The sequence below is a fragment of the Psittacula echo genome (genome assembly GCF_963264785.1).
Source record: "Psittacula echo genome assembly, chromosome: 1".
NCBI classification, from domain to species: Eukaryota; Metazoa; Chordata; class Aves; order Psittaciformes; family Psittacidae; genus Psittacula; species Psittacula echo.
Window position 1 is genome coordinate 7561321 of NC_137735.1, and position 17486 is coordinate 7578806.

The 17486-nt window shown below is 39.7% G+C and overlaps 1 protein-coding gene across 2 annotated transcripts in view; it reads left to right on the top strand.

Moving 5' to 3' along the window:
- Positions 1 to 2072: 2072 nt before the first annotated feature.
- Positions 2073 to 17486, top strand: part of UVSSA (UV stimulated scaffold protein A) — a 53480-nt gene continuing 38066 nt past the window's right edge. The window contains exons 1-7 of one of the 2 annotated variants that reach the window (XM_080624146.1): positions 2073 to 2080; positions 2287 to 2409; positions 2680 to 3010; positions 6141 to 6261; positions 7175 to 7600; positions 8849 to 8958; positions 9557 to 9685. In XM_080624146.1, coding sequence (XP_080480272.1) covers positions 2312 to 2409; positions 2680 to 3010; positions 6141 to 6261; positions 7175 to 7600; positions 8849 to 8958; positions 9557 to 9685 — 1215 coding nt within the window. In that variant the 5' untranslated portion in view covers positions 2073 to 2080; positions 2287 to 2311. Of the gene's footprint in view, positions 2081 to 2183; positions 2410 to 2679; positions 3011 to 6140; positions 6262 to 7174; positions 7601 to 8848; positions 8959 to 9556; positions 9686 to 17486 lie in introns of those variants that run through there. The other variant, XM_080624145.1, reaches the window with a different exon arrangement.

Genomic DNA, 17486 nt, shown 5'->3' on the forward strand with positions numbered 1-17486 from the left:
TGGATATGAAATTGGTGCCTTTGTAGATGTGAAGTCTGTTGCTTGAAGCTCATTTTGAAATAATGTTTCTAGATACTACAGCAATGCTAATTTTGCAAGCAATAACCTAATAGGAAGCAGTTGTTCAGGCACTTTGAATCAAATTAAGAAGAGAAATAGAAAAAGAAGAAATATTAAAAGATTAAACTGATCTCAACTTTAAAGATGAGCTGTGCCACTCTGAGTGGCTTTCACACGGAAATCCATTTTATGCAATGGAAGGCAATGAAGAAAGGAGAAACATTATTAAAAAGTAAGATGCCATTGATTTCACGTATCAAATTAGAAATAACAGAACTACTGCAATGTATGTATTCATTTACTGCAGTAAATTGTTTTGAAAACATATGAGTTTATTTCTGATGAAAAGTGTTTAATGATGTCTTCCCCTATCACAGGAACCAGCAGAGACAGCTGCAACACTAACTCACGTACATCAATTCCACCACATGCCTTAACTGCGGATTCAAATGGAAATACCTTTCAATCATCTGACAAAATTTTCTCATGGAATAGATATTTTAGAGGTCTCCCTTCTTTAAGATGTTCAAAGCAGGCACCTGCAAGGGGTTGATCTTTCCCACTAGTTAATCAGCACTTTCAGAGATGGGTGGTCTGCAGAACATTTCTAACTGAGCACCCAGAACCAAAAGCAAGTCTAATGATACAAGGAAAGCAAGTGCATGGAAAATATAGGGTTAAAATACTTTTAACTTAGATCTAAGATAGAGAACAATGTTTGAGTTGTAAGTCTGTGGTGTGATAACGGAATTTAGTAGTCTTACTAACAAGAGTGAATTATTTCTTTCCATACTTCTAATGGGTGAAGCATTTCTTACCATCCTTCTGATTATCAGTTAGTTTGGAGACAGCGCCTCCCGAACATCTGCTAGCTTAGGATACTCCTTGTCTGCCTATCCTGCTCTGCTTGCAATAAATTTTGCATGAAGGTCACACTGTCCTAAATCTTTGCCAGCTATCAGAAACTTACAGATCTGGCTGGTTTCAGCTAGTTTTGTCATTATTGGGGCATCCAACGGTGCCAAAGGTGAAAAGCGCACCCTGAGGAAGACTGCTTACTTCATCTTGAAGACCCCTGCCCACAACCATCGGAGAGCAGTGTGCAAGCGCCAAAAGGGAGGAGACTTATGATAATGAGTACCTAAACTAATTGTAATATCCCCGCGGAACTCTCAGGAACCTAATGAATATGCATGTTTGTGTGTAATAAATATCTGCTTGCTTAACCCCTCGGTGTGCAAGTTAGGAGGGGCAATCCCCCTTGCACAGGGCACCGTAATAAACATACCTGCTTTATAACTTTCTCTGAGTTGTAGAGTCTGATTCCGTGCGCCACCCTCCATCTCCTGAGCGCCTCATGTGTCCTCCATCTCCTCAGCGCCTCATGTGCCCCCCATCTCCTCAGCGCCTCATGTGTCCTCCATCTCCTCAGCGCTTCATGTGCCCCCCATCTCCTCAGTGCATCATGTGTCCTCCATCTCCTCAGCGCTTCATGTGCCCCCCATCTCCTCAGCGCTTCATGTGCCTCCCATCTCCTCAGCGCATCATGTGTCCTCCATCTCCTCAGCGCTTCATGTGCCCCCCATCTCCTCAGCGCTTCATGTGCCCCCCATCTCCTCAGCACTTCATGTGCCCCCCATCTCCTCAGTGCCCCACGTGCCCACATCTCCTCAGCTCCTCATGTACCCCCTATCTCCTCAGTGCCTCATTGCCTGCTATCTCCCCACTGCCTTATGTGCCTACCAGTGCCTCAGCACCCAACTCAGTATGCAGCCCTGCCCCCTCCAGGCCAGGTCCTGGCCTCGTTCACTGCCTGTTTGAACGATTCGTTGGGGACACTGTCAGCAGGTTCATAAGCACAGCGCACTGCAGCCCTTCCCTTGCGGACAACAAAGGGTTAACACTCCCACTCTCTCGCCAAGCGGGGTGCGGCTCCTTTAAGGACTTCCCCGCCTTCGCCTATTCGCGCTTCCGGTTTCTGTGACGTTCCAGCGTCTGCTGCGGCCGAGGCGGGGCGGTGGTAGGCGCTGCGGGAAGGGGGGGGCTTGGAAGGTGCCACCGGCCGCGGGGCAGCGGGGGGGGCAGCTGTCCCCGAGGGGCGGGGCTTCTCCTGCGGGGCGGGCAATGGCGCTGTGGGGGACCGGCCGGGACAAGTCGGTTGTGGGCTTTGGGTCCCTTGGTGGTGTTCGCCGGGCCTGAGGGGCTCGCTGCGGCGGTTGTCCGTAGGCGAGAAGTCTCGCTGCCGGCGGAGATGGATCTGCGCCTCGCTGAGCTGGTGGAGGAGCTGACTACCTCGGGGGAGCCGCGGCTGGAGCCGGGCAAGATGAAGGAGCTGAAGAAGATCTGCAAGTACGGCCGCCCGGTGAGGTGGGGTGAGGTGGGGGCCGGGTCTCTGTGCCTCTGCCGACTGCGATGCTTCTACCCGCCTGGACAGCCGCGGAGGCCCCCGAGGACCGCCCTGGGGCCTGCTGTTTGAGCTGGGGACAGATTGGTGCCAGCACAGAAGCTGCTGCTCGTTAAAACATTAAGCGAAATTGTTTAATAGCTACGTCTTTATGTGCTAAACCTCTGTATAGATAATTCCTTCCTTCCCCCTCCGCCCCGTTTTTCCTCTCTCAGGTCTTCAGATGAACATATCAGCCATGCCTATCACCTGCTGCTGACACGGCTCCGTGAGGAACATGCCGAGATCCGCTTCTCGGCATTCCAGATCGTGCAGGAGCTGTTCTCCAGATCCCATCAATTCCGGACTCTACTTATTTCCAACTTCCAAGATTTCTTGGATCTCACAGTGGGGATAGACCATGAGCAGCCTCTTCCCCCGCCCAAAGAAGTGGCACAGAAGTTGAGGAAAGAAACCATTAAGTCAGTGCAAGAATGGCATGAGAAATATGGGGAGGCCTACAAGAAGCTTGCTCTGGGATACCACTTCTTAAAGCAGAATAAGAAGGTACTCTGCATTTTTATTTCTACGTGTGTTTTTAGGTGGTGATTGTTAGGAGGTGTTTAAAGCAAGGAAACCAATAAATAGAAGAAAAAAATGTTGGAAACAACACTGTCCTTAGGAGGTAGCCTGTTGAGCATGGTCTTTGAAAAACAAAGCCCAGTTTTTGTCATCTTGCAGTACTGTCAAGTTTTAAAACCCCCAAGCTTGTGCTTGGAGATGGGCTTAACTTGTCTTTCCTCACAGTGCAAGTATTGCTCACCTATAGGCTTTCATCCACTGATTCCTACCAGAAGCTCCAAAGTTGAGCCCTTTTTAAAATGGAAATAATGGTTGTACCTTAAACTGAGGATAACCTGCTGTTTAGTCTTTTGGTGTCAATTTAAACTAGCCTGATTTTTGTACTGAGCTGTCCAATTCTAGTGTCCTTTCACTTTACAACACACCAAGTGTAGGTGCTATACCCCCTCAGCTGCTGTGTTAGTGTGGTGTACAACAGCTTTATTAATGGACAATTTCTTGTATGTAAACACTTGCTTTTAGATGTAATTTCTAGGCTTCTAGTTATTGTGTTTGGAATATCCTTCTGGTTTAGTATCTCTTCTGAGGTGAGATTATGATAATATCAGGCTTTCAATAAACATTGATTCTCTTTCTTATCAGAAAGGCAAATGTTCAGTGTTCCTAACAGGAGATCAGAAAACCCTGGTAATACATGATGTATTTCTGTTCTGGTTCTATACTAAGCTAATAGTCTGCCCACATCTATTATTTCATAGAATCAGAGAATGGTTTGGTTTGGAGGGGACCTTACTAGTTCTAACCCCCTTCCATAGGTGTTTATTATACTGTGTTCTTCTTCTATACAATTTTTGATATCTTCTCACAAAAGGTGATTTGAATTACCCTTTATTGTCTTGTTTAACAAAGAAAGAAAACTACGTGAAAGTGACAAGGAGAAATGTAAGACTGAGGCGATGGAGCTTTAACACATAATACAGTTTTACCAAATTGAACATATAAGTGTGCAACAATTCTGCTGAAGTTTGGCATATCTGTGCTCCTGTGGTTAAAGGCTGCTCCCCAGTTACATCTGGGTTGTCACACTGTGTATTTGTGATACAGAGCTGTCCAGCAAGGTTCAATGTACTCTTTTCTAGAGCAGCTGAAGTTGAGTACTTCAGGAAACATTGATACCAACAGATTCAGTCTTACATAGTATAACTCTTGTACTTGGATAGCTGAGATATGCTAACTGACCTAACTGGCTTTTTGCCAGCTTAATACTTCAAGTGCAAGAAACAGCCAAAAGGCTTGAGGAGACATTTGTACTTTCTAGTTGTAAGGTACATCTGCTGTTCTGTATTGCAGGACTGGCATGGTAGTGTAGGGCACCTTGAGAGGAGTGTTAGCTCTGTGTGGTTTGTGGTTTTGGTTTGGGGTTTGTTTGGTTTGGGTTTTTATTATCACCAAAATCACCTTATAAATAGTTGGTCAGCAGATGACAACTGCTGCCCCTTTAAGGTGGAAACCTGGAGAGCTACCCACTGATTTAATGTTAGTAGGTGTCAAGTAGGTAACTATACAAATGTTTGACTTCAAGAACAAGTTGCACGTGAGGGCAACTGAATCATATTATAGTATCTTTGCATCTGAGGAATGCATGGATGGGGTTAGGGAGTAGGCTGGAATTCCAGAGTGAAGAGTATTTTCAACAGGTCAATACATAAATATATCCCATATGCCAGTATTTTTGCTCAAGTTGCCATAGGTGTCTAGGCTCACTACTTACACCCTTTAAATCAAGAGCGATTGCACCTCATCACATCCAGTTCCATAATTATAGACCTCTGGTAAAAGGTTTCATACAGCCTGCACTGATACAAAGGCAGAGCAACTCTGATTTCGGTCTGTATCACCTAAATGGTGTTAGATGTTTTCTGACCAAGTTAGTGAGTGAGTGCTGACACCAGATAGCAGGTGACTGTGTGCACATCTGTAACTTAGGCCCTGAGTTATTCTGACCTTGGGAGGCTTCTGTAAGAGGCTGGTGTGCCCTGTGCTGGGCAGCTCAGAGCTTCTTGTGTGCAGTAAATTTGGTTGTTGGTGGATACCTTGTATGTGAGGTGTGTTCTGGTTATCAGTGTCAAACCATGACAGTTTTGCAGGTGTTGTAAGAAGGGTACCTGGACAAGTGCCAAAGTGTGAAACAGTGCAGTGGAGCAGCATGTGGCTGGGCCTTTTGGGACAGAGAAGGGGAAAGAGTGGGCAGGTGGCTCTGCTGTAGGTATTGTGGTACCTTCCTTCTGCCCACCCATTTCCCACTGAAAATGAGCTTGGTGAGTCTGCCTCTTTTCCTAAACTGATAGAGGCTCTCCATGCCAGTTTCTGTGAAAACTGAAGTATCATTTTGCTCTTAGAGGCTTTTATAGACAAAACATTTGTCTTTAAATTGGTTGCATAAATACTATTTGTAAAAACCTTAAGGCTTATTGCACACTGTAGGGTTTATTCAGCAGTAGAAACATTTATATAGCAAAACACTCAGATTTATGCTCGTATTTTAGCCATAAGAAATGGAAGTGAATGATAGCCTTTCCCTCAATCTCACAATACAACGAATGTAATTGTAAATTTAAAATTTGATCTTTTTTAATGAATTTGAATATGTTCTATTCTATTTTCCTTGCTTACAAAGTTCTTCAGTAAGTAAGTGATATGTATACTTGTGTTTACAAATTTTCCTCAGCTTTCTTTATTAATAGTGGACATACTGTAATGTTTTCATATCATTTGAATGCTCACCCTGTGTAGTCACTTCCTGCCTCTAACCCAGTGTCTCCCAAAGCCTAGTTTATCCCTGCATTTTAGTTGTGGAAATCTAAGCATTTTGGTTTTCCACCTTACGATTCCTTTCTGAAAGCCATTGATTCTCAGCAGTCCCTTATTAGTAGAAGTAAAAACTCTGTTCAGAATTACTGTAGTTATTGATTCTAGGAGGAGAAGAGATAAAAGGAAGTGCTGCTGAGCTTCTGGCTGATGGCTGGTGTTAGAGGATTTTTCACCCCAGATAAGGATCTTAGGAAATGGATTTTCTATATATTTCTTTGTACTTCTTTGTTCATTTCCTCCTTAGGTGGATTTTGAAGATGTGCATGCCAGAACCATGGCTGAAAGGAGGAGGGAAGAGGAGAAGCAAAAACGATTGGATAATGTTTACAAAGAAAAAGCCAAAAGAGCTGAAAAAGAAATGGAAGGTGACCTGCTTTGATTCTTCTAGTGTTTGCTCTGGGGGTTTTGTTTGTTTTTAAAGCAATCCTTTTTAAGGTTATATAAAACAAATTCGAAGAGGACAGCTATCCAAGTGATAGCTGAGCACTAGCGACAGGAATACTACATTTGTTAGAGTTTCTCACTTAAAGGTTGTCAGGGGAAGCAAGGGACAATCTTGTGAGCTCAGGTAGCATGAAGAGATTTAAAAACAAAAAAGAAAAGTTAGCAAGTAAAGGTCTGGTCTGTAATATGGGAAAGTATGAATGCATAACCTCAAGCAGGCATATCATGAGACTTTTTGGAGCTAGTGGCTTAGTTTGTGTCATTAACTGGGTACAGATTTCTCAACAGTGAAGTCCTTGTGTTCCAGAGGCATAGGCAGTAGTCTGCACAGGAATCCTGAATGCAGTGTAGGATATCCACAAGAAGTATCATGCCACTGCTAAAAAATATGTCTAACTGAGGGCTGAATCTGAAGTGATATGTACATAGCAAACATATTTCTGTAATATGATAGAAGAACAGAGATAGCAATTATATTATGGTGAGTTACAAAGGGTTATTTAATTAAATTACTTTGGTATGTGTAATGCATCCAATTGTGTCTGCATTTATTCTGCATGCTGGAAATGTTTTCATGCATGAGGGTGGAATTTTAAAGAGATTTAACCTTCTTAAAGACGCTTACATTGGCAGCATGAAGCAATAGCATATATTCATGGCTACAACTATAAGCAGCTCTAACGTTCATGGCTATAGAATGATATCCACCAACATCGCTAAGAATATCCCCGTTGAACCTTGTTATATTTGTTCTGTAGATCTGTGTCTGCTTCAGAGTTATGATTGGCATTTTAGAGTATTTAATAGTATTCTAAAACATTTGTGTCTCGATAGAAATGTCCCAGGAGATTGCTGACACACTGACAGAGATGGAAAACTGTTTCCGGCTTCTCCTGCCAGACCCTTTTGACTTCGCTGTGCATGACACAGAACTGGAACCTAACAAAGAAATGTCTGCTAATGAGGATAGACCTGCATCCCCCTGGTCTTCCCAGATGGAAGTGAACCAGTCCTACCTTGAGTGTGTGGATGATGAACAGCCATGCTGCAGCAAGGACATTCTTTCTCAGTGTGTTAGAACTAATAAAGAGTTAGATGAGAAACAGGAAAAGCCGGAACAGAAAGACTTGGATGGAGGCACGTGGTCAGAAGTTCGATCTGGTGTCCCTGCTCTCGATGATGATGATGATTACGAGACTTTTGTTAGGAACCATGGGCTTGTTTCACACAAGTATACTCTAGATATTGAAATCTCCACAGGTACCTGGAAATATCTTTTGCTTTTAGCTGGAGGCAGCTTAAGTCTGAAGTACTTTGTAGTTGTGAGGTTTTTAAATGTTGGGGTTCCTAGACACCATTTTGATTTGGAATTGCTAGGCAGCACTTTGATTTCCTTTGGAGTTCTTTCCTATTTCTAGTTCATCTGGTAACCATTCTTAGGTTTGGGTGTCCTTGTATGCGATTAACAGATTTGATTAATTACCTTCTGAGACTGAACTTTAGTTGTAACCATATTTCAGCACTTCATAGTACCTATAAGTTCCCTGTGTTAAAAAGTTTTCCATATGTAATTTTCTTTCTCATGCACTTCACTACTCACTTCTTTCTTTCTGTAGCTGGGGTATAAGCTGCTGATTCAAAAATCTTACAATTGAGTGTTTCTTAAATTTTGTTTTTCCCTTGCTATTGGGAACTTGCAAGAATCAGTAAGTAGTTTTGCTAAGAAGTTTTAAGCATTATATTATAGATATTATATTTATACATTATTTTAATATATATTTATATAATATATATTTATTATTTATATATTATACATATATTTATATTTTAATATATTATGTATTTGTATATATTTATATAATTCTATTTTTACATTATACTTTGCTAATGTGAGTTACCTCTTGAAAAATGAGGCTGGTTGTGGTTTGGCAGTCCAAGTGAAGTCTCTTAAAAATACTGTCCTAACAGAATTTCGTGTGCGAACAACCAGTAAGTCACGAACCTACTTGTGTGCTTGCAGACAACAGAATTGGAAATGTATCCATAGGACTTGTGAATGGTTAACTGGTAAAAAGTACCATTTTTACTAGGATGGTGGCATACTTTGGCTTCTTTGACAATCAAATCCCTATTGGACATTTGTTTCTGCATATTCAATATCAAGTAAGGCCCAGTTCACTGAACTTAAGACAAGCTGTAATGTCAATAGTAAGACTGCACTTATCTGTGGCTTGTTTGGTGATTCCTTAGTAGTGATGGCTTAACAACTCTGTCATCACTGAACTGAAAGCTTTTCATCTCTTCCTCTGATGTTTTTTTGAATATGTGGATAATAGTAGAATAATTAATACTGAACAGAGAAACATTCTGATGTTTGTGACTTCCCTGAAGTGATGAAATAGTTTGGAAAGGTTGATGTCTACTTCTTTCACTTACTTCCTTTAGCTCCTGGAGTAAAGATACTATAAATATTGTGCACTAACTCTTTTTTTCCCCTGTTTTGAGCAGATATAAAAGTGCGTGAGAATGAAGATAATACTGCTATAATAAACAATGTCATGGATGCTCACAGACTTCTCAGAAATAAGTTCTGGCCTTCCGTGCAGTCCTGGATTCAGGTGGGATAGAGACCAGTTTTTTTACTGTTTGTTATAAAAAGATGGAAAAGCAAAGACTGGGATACAGTGAGTCTTGAAAGTGAGCAAGAAGGAAATGAAGATTAGAGAAACATCGGTGCAAACAGAAAGGATTTCTGTTTCAGTAAGGGTGGACGAAAGGAGACTACGGAAGCTACATAACTTGTTTGATGGCTCCCAGCATTAAGTGCTAGCTACAGTCATACTGTTTTGTAAAGATGTAGTAAAAATGGGGGTTCTTCACAAAGGATTGGAATAAAACACAGCTTTTGTCCGACATGTCTATTGGAAAAACAGTATATTCTTTCTGTCAGTTGATATTGCTGCTCAGGAGCCTTGTGCATGGAATTTGGCCTATAGAAGGACACTCTTCAGGAGATGTTTTTACCAGCTGTTGGGTCTTTGTAGTTAGTAGTTGCTATTAGCCTTTATATTCTAGATGGAAAAGAAGTGGCTTCATTAAGTGTTACTTGTAAAATAAAGGGATTTGTGACTGTTTTATTAATTATGAAGGAAAACAAAAAAATGTCTTGAATGTCTAGAAAAAAAAGAATAAGAATGTTGACTTTTTGCTTTGCAGTTATTTACCAAAGCAGGAATAAATGATGATCGGCTAAGATGTGCCATTGATCTCAAGAATAAAATGGAGACTGCTATGAAGAAATACAAGGAAATGAACATTTTGTTTAAAGCAAGAAAAAGAAAAGTGGTGAGATTCTTAAAACTGTTTTTCTGTAGGAGACCATTAGTAATGCTTAGCTTGTGTAGAAAAAACTCACTTAAGCATTAAGCTGGACTTCTCAACACAAGCTCTCTTGAAACGTACACTAATTCACCTGGTTGTAGCTTCACTCAAGGAAGTTGCACTAAACACCTGTGAAGTGTGCAAAGCCATGTAAGGCAGCACTTCTGTTATTCAGAATAGAGGAGTGGTTAAGTTCCGATTGTATTTACTCCTAGTTTCTCTGTGTGTAATACTGTTATGCATGGGTAACAGCCCTCAGCTTCCTTTGTGTGTATCTCTCAGTAAACACTGTATTACTCATGATCTTTTACAACTTGCCAAGCTATGCTAGAGTCTCACAATTCAGGAAGGCTGTGTCTGTCTCTACTTTGAAGCATTTCCTTTCTCTAGTGAGCATGAAATGTGATTGAAGATATCTTAAGAGAATTAGTTATGTAAAGCTTGAAAGTGTCAAAATATTTCACAAAGGTTAGCTACCTATGATAGTTTTTTGTGAAGTTGGTAGAACTTGTGAATAAACAGAAGCTGAAACATCAAATAATTCAAACAGATCCAAAAAGGAACCTGTGGCTCATTTATGTGGCTAAAAGAAGCTGCATAACACTCATTTCTGTTGGCTGCAATCAAACATAATTACTGCATAGCTTGACATAAGTGTTTTGGGCCAGGGTCCAGAGCAGAGTCTGGTTTATGACTAGATTTTAACATTTGATCTGGACATTATACCTTGGTCTGAACTGTGGTAGCCTTGTTTAGCTGTGACTGAGTGTTGTAGACTTTGCTTTCATTGTGCAAATGAAGCTTTTATCTTGATTAATCTGGTTCATCATCTTAATACCTACTGACATACCACAGCAGTCAAAAATGCCAACTGTGAATGAAAAGTACTGAAAGGCTGTCTTGTCAGAGGCTTTTTTTCTCCAGTGAAATATGTGTGCTACCTTTATGCAACCAGCTATGAAGGAATCCAGACATCTGCTGTCATTCCTGCCATTTGCTTGACAGGACTTCATTTGCTGCACTTCTGCATGGAATATTGGTTGCTATATTTCTTGCAAGATATAAAGGACATTGAAGCCTGGTTTTTTTTTTTTGTGTGTGTGTGTGTGTGTGTGTGTTTAAAGTGGTATTGTAACCACTTCTGGAGATTGATCAATGCTATCTATATGAGGTTTGAAAGCTAATAAATTCTGTGGTTAGAAGGAAAAAAAAAAAGGTTAATACACAACAGAGCTAACAAATACATTCAAAATGAAGCAGTGCAGATTGAGGTATTAACTTAAGCATGGAAAACAATATATAGTTATTCCTAGGATTTTTCTCCAGTGGGAAAATACCCAAATTTAGTGCGAGTGCTGGGTTACTTTAAATTTATAACCTGCACACAGAGAGCTTTGTACTGTAGAAGGCAACCGTATAAATTATCTTTTAATCATGTGTCAAATGACTTTATTAAAACCACAGTAAAATGAGTCTGATAGAACAAAATAAACAGCGTATCTTAGTGATTATTAAATCTGCATCTGTCAACTATTTACATGTCAGCATATGAAAGACTACACACGGCTCCTCTTGAATTCAGCATTGCTGTTTGTGTTACTGCTTCTGTCTGTACATCTTTGTGTCATTGAAGCTACAGTTGCTGTGCCAAAGTTTTACTATCTTCTCTGTCTTTAAATCCAAGGGAAGTACTTAGTCTGTCCTTCAAAGCCACCCTGTCCAGACAGAGCTCAGTGATGTTATTAGCACACGGAGTCAGCGAGTGCTGTACCTGCTCACATGTAGAGATGAGCATACCTAGAAATGAAAGGGAGCATTTAGTAAGCAGAGAGAATGTAAATAAAGTGCTGCGTGTAGGTGGTCCCATGTGAATTGTCTGATTTGTAGTTGGTCTGTGACATCTCTACATTTGGATAAGATAGCAGTTTTCCTAGCAACCAGTGGCTGCAATCTGAGATACCTGTATTGTTAGCTGGAGAACACAAAGGTGAATTGTTTGTGTACTTGCTCATTTCCAGTGTAATTATGATCCTGCACCACAGGTAAGCCTTTCCTTCTGGGAGAAAGTGGTTTTATCAGCAAACATAAAACAGAATGATAGGGACTTGGAAACTTGGCTGGGGGCTTGGGCTTGCCAGTTCTCCTCTGATTTTCTGGTTTTCCTTTGTGCTTCTCTGTGCTTCTTTGGTCCCTAATTTCTCCTCTTATCACCTGTTCACCTGTTCTACTCTGCGCATTCTCCCTGTTCTGTCCAGGGATGGGGGGAGTAAAGGCTTTGCCCATCCTCAAATTGATATTGAGAAAGTTGATAAAGGGAAGAGTTTAGTAGTAGACAGTGAAACTGGAGATTTATTACTATAAACTGTACTATACCTCTCAATCCTGCAGAGATTTAAATTGCTGCTTAAAAGAGGAGAGGTCCTGGAGTCCCTTACCACATGTCATCGGTACCCTGGTGTAGGAACTTCTCTTACACCAAGTCACGTGAAAGAAATCACAGGATTTTACACAATAAAACACTTGGACTGAGTGGTTATATTGATGTGAGGTATAACTACCTCTTGCTTTTCTCCTCTGTGATAGTGAAGATCTTAAACCATCAGAAAGCCTTAATTGTAAAAATACGATCATTTTTATGGAATACCTAAACCTTGCTAATGCAAGTAGGCCACGGTGCCATTCTGCACTTGCCTCTCTGGAGCTGTGGGAGGAGAGGGAAAACAACAACAAAGGTTATGATTTGACTGTCTGGAAACAAATCCGTTGCAGCAGATCTTGTAAACGTTAATACAGCCGAGCTGCCCAAACTGTGCCTTCCTCCTTCCCATTGCTGTGCCCCCAGATCAGAAGTCTTCAAGACATTTTTTCCTGAGCTGTTAGGATGTTTTGGTCAAAGGCGAATAAGTTTTTGTGTGCTTACACAAGTTACATTCACTGCAGGTAACTACTTGTTTGGGGTGCAAATCAGGTGTTGGTTTCTGATAGGAAATGTATTTTGGGAGTGTAAACAGGAATTTCAACATAATTTCATTTTTTCTGTGAATCTAAGTTTTAGCTGCATCTAGGACAAGAAGGCAGAAGCTGTATCAGGGCTTTTATTTCATGGTACCTGACTCTGCCACAGCTCTTTCTCTGGAAAGAACCAGGATAATTTCAATGCCCAGTAGAGGGAGTGCACACTGCATGCTCGACAATTTTTCTCTACACCACCTTTATACAAAGCCAGCCATCGTCTCAGTCTGTTTCCAGGTGAACTCACTACAACAGCAATACACCGGAGGCACTTCGAGTTAATCCTTCACTCTGTTTAGGTGAATTATTATAGAAGTACGATTTTAATTACTGGCTGAGATTGGTGTTTAAATAGAAATTCCTCTTTCCAGAGGTTTAATTCTGTTTTAAGAATAACTTACTTATGGCTAAAATGTACCTTAAAAATATTTTTTGCTGCTGAGAAATAGTTTAATTTATTAATACTTCCCTGCTTTTCTCAAAATACTAGCTTTTTTTCTTATTTAGTGTCTGATTTGCAGCTGATTTAAAACTGCAAGATCATTTGTATCTAAAGTTGTGAGAGGACAAGCGTGTGCCGTATTTTCAGTCATACTATCTTTCATTTACATCATTTCCATAAAAGATTTTCCGTTAGGACAGTACATGAAGTTGTGTATGCTGAGGGTATGTTTATCTCTTCTGTCATTACCTTTGTGAAGCTAAGTAAAAGATTTACTAATTGAGTTGGCTAAGATTTGGACTGGTAGAAGCTACTGGGCAATATGATGTAAGAAACATCCCATTCACTTGTCTGTCAGCAGTGATCATTTAACAGACCTGTTACATTTTGATTTTTTAATTTAAAGATATATAAATAGCCAGCGATGTATAGTTTTTCATTAATTGGCTTCATTACTTTTTGTTTCACCTTTCCTTCTGTCAAATCTAAGCATGCACTTGGATCTTGGTTTATGCATGTATTTAATTTTATCCTGTGAAACATCTGGTTGAATTCAATAATGCCATTAATAATTAGACTTGGAGAAAGCTGTCCTTTTGATCCTGATCTGATCCCTAAACCTTACTGCACTATAAGTTTGATTTTCCTGAATAATATCAGAAAATGGTTACAAATTCTATTTGCAAGTGACATATTTGCTGATTATAATTCAATCTCAAAACATTTTAATACATAAAAAGATTAAAACTTGAATATGTAATAAATTAAGCCAAGAATTCTGCTAATTCTTTAGCTGCAAGATTATTTTTTTCCATATCTTCAACTACAGCATGGCATTTTTTCAGTGTGAATGAGTTACTTTTACCTAATCGTTTTGTATCTCTTTTCCAAGTGTGTCTTTTAGTTAAGTCAATGTCTGCTTTGAAAAAAGTCACACGTGAATTTTAGATCAAAAGCAAGGGCTGTATTGTTTTCTCTTTCTGCTTTTTTCTGCAGCCATAGAATATCTAGTACAGCTGACTGCTTTCTGTAGCAGCTTCTTGTGCCCACATCCTCCTTTTTTAACTCTTCCTTTTACAGAAGTCATGTTGGGGGTGTAAGTAATTGTCCTTAATGATCCCTCCCCATGCCTGAACCTGCATCTGCTAAAACATACTCAAACCAAGGAGTAAGAACCTTTGTAAAAGAAGTCATTTCCTGAGGTGATGCTTTAAAGCAGCACACAAACAAACCCCTTCATTCTTAACAAAGTTGCTCTTTGAAAACCATAAGTGCTTAATGTTAAGATTTGAACTTAATGTTGATTATTAGCGTGCATTACACCTAAAGATGTCTTTTATCAGACTGTACATCATTAGCATGTAATGTGAATGTTTGTATGGTCAAAGTAACAGCCCAGGCAACATTTTCACTATTTCTTTTTTTGTCTAGCTAATATTTATCAAAAAGCCAGGTCAGTCATAACTGTAAAAATTAACACAAAATATTAAAGAAGTCATACAGATGCTTATGCTTCCTCTTCTCTCCTCCCCCATTTTACCTATCATCTGATGATTATTTCTATCTGTAAAATGTTCCTTCCATAATCACTTTTCAGCTAAACGAGCTTTCAGGTTTTTTAAGTCTTATTAGAATGTAGGACTGCTATAAACCAACACACTGAAATTCACCCTCAAAATGGTACTCTTAAAAAGAGAGTCTAATCAGGTAGTGTGATGGGTTTGGGTTGGTTTTCTTTCCTGGAGCTGAATGTGGCTGTGGTATATTTTATGCCTCTCACTGGCCATGCAGCCTGCTGCTGTTACAGAGTTATTAAAAATACCTTGTTATGCAGATCTAGTCATGAATTCTTAAAGTTGTCACTGTGACGACCTCTGATCCCTATCTGATTCGCAGGTCGCACAATGCAATTTGGAGCTCTTCTAATAGAGTGTAAAATAAAGTAGGATGTCTCTATCATCAAGTTAACCCTTATGTTAAGTATTTAAGTTTTCCAGGCCCAAGGGTCATCTCCCTTGATTCCTCTATGAATACTGAGCAGTGTGTACTCTGTAGGTAGTAGATATAAATTTGCTTCCTGCTTTTTATCCCTCCTGCCTTACAAGGGGAAGCAGTATATGGAAGTGAGTTGAATGTATTTGTGAGGTTTATAAAGGCACACTGCTAAATGTGGAATTATAAAAAGAGAAAAGGAAGAAAATTTTTGTGCAACACAGACTAACAATTTAAATTTAATCAATGCTGTAATATTAAAGTTTATATATTCATCTATAAAGATAGCTTTGAGCCTAAAATTCACAATCAGGAATATAGGTAAGGTTATGTGTGTCTTGCATTGTATATTTTGTAGATTTGTCTGTAATAAATCAGGGTTACTTAATTGAGGTGCATATTTATCTGTTAAAAATGCAGCATCTGAAATAATTTTCAACCAGTGTGCTGTTCAGGTTCATTCATAAATGTGATCATTGGAGTAAGCTGCAATGTAGTTCCTAATTTTGCAGTTTATGTGCGTGCAGACTATATCATGAGAGAGGGGCACATGCATTGGTGGTGTATACAGAGTTGTAGTAGCACGAGTCTGACCTGGTCTAAGCGACAGGAGGTAATCCACCAAGTACAGTGCCACTTTTTGCATGAATGAATGGGAGTCTTGTTACACCACAGTTTAGATAAAAATTACATTTCCTAAAATTTTTAAAAAAAAATTACTAGAAATGAGAATGTCCCCTTCCCCCCAGCTCTAAAATGTAGCTTTTATTATGTATAGGCCTCTCAATCACAAAAATTAAATGATTCAGAATGTTGCCCGTAATATTTCAAGGGGTCATAGGAATACTGTTTATCATTTTGTAGATGACTTGGACTAGTCAGAAACTACTGAAAAACCTAAAGGCTTCTCTGGGGAGGGGAAAAGAAAGAGGTACTTTTGGTTGACCTTTGAATTACTGACCATAGAAAAACACCTTTATGGTTCAGAAATGGATATATTCAGTTCTGGACCTCACTACAGCCTTATGCAATGGCTTTAAAGAATTTAATCTGTTGTGCGGGGAATGCTGTGTAGAGGCCAGGAAGACTGGAGGGGTAGTTCAGGTATAGTGGTTGTTCAGGATAGCACTTTTAACCTTGGCAGCGGCTGTGCAACAGCGACTTGTTTCTTCAGTAACAAAAATAAGGAGTTTCCTACTGCTTTTGGGAAAGTAAAACATTTCAGGAACTCTGCTGTGGGTACATTCCTGTCTGAGCACGGACTCTAAATAGGATTTCATGTCACCTGGCTTGTAGATTTTCTGGCTTCATCACACCTCACTCTTTGAACCTGCAAACATTTATGTTAAGATGAGTGAAAAACTGAGTGAGCACTTTTACAGAGTTTCCTTGTTTGTGGGTTATCTGTCAGTTAAAAAGAAAACAAGTTTGGTTTTTAATGTGTGCAACACTATTTTATGCTTGCCTCTTCCTTTGTTAAACTTAATTCATCCATTCTACAATTCCCGAAACATTAAAAATTAAATCCTGCCAGGTATTTCTTAGTGTGTTATGCAGCTACTAAAACTACTTATCAGGTGGGTGTTTTTGTATGGGTGACTGTTGTACTACTTGTGGGAGCTGAACAGGGAAGCAGCTTAATATTTTGGTAGTGATTTTATGGTTGGCTTAAAGATGATCTAAACATGAGCAGCAATCAAAAGGGATAGTCCTGTCAGTTCCTCCCCTGATGATTCCCAGTGCCTGTTGTTGCAGCGGGGACCTGAACTAACTTAAACCTAATCCAGAGGTTTTTGTAGCAGCATTATGTACCCAGTGAGACTGTCACTTTCAGTAACTGAATAAACTCAGGTAATGCAGATCCAGTTATGAAGATCAGTCTTTACTCAGAGTAAATTTACTTAATCAGACTCAAACTGATGGAGTGATACATGCTCAGGTCCTCTAACAGTGTGAGTTATAAAACTGGGTGAAAAAATCATACCAGAGACTATAAAATATGTTATTGTTTACTGTGTAACAAGATGTAGTGCCTGTGCAGTAACTATGTGAGGAAGTACATCCGTGTACTTCTAAAAGTAAGATGTAACCTTTATTTTTGTATATATATTACACAAAGATATTTAAGGGACTAACACTTCAGTCAGTTTTGATAAAACAAATTAAATATAGGTATCAAATACAGGTGGTCAGCAGAAATTTGTAGGAATATTTTTGGGTTTTATGTTGGAACTTTATTAGCTTTAATAATGAAAGGTAGCAGACTTCTGGCTTAGTGCTCTGGCATATGTGGACAGGAAAGGTGGTGTTAGACTTTGG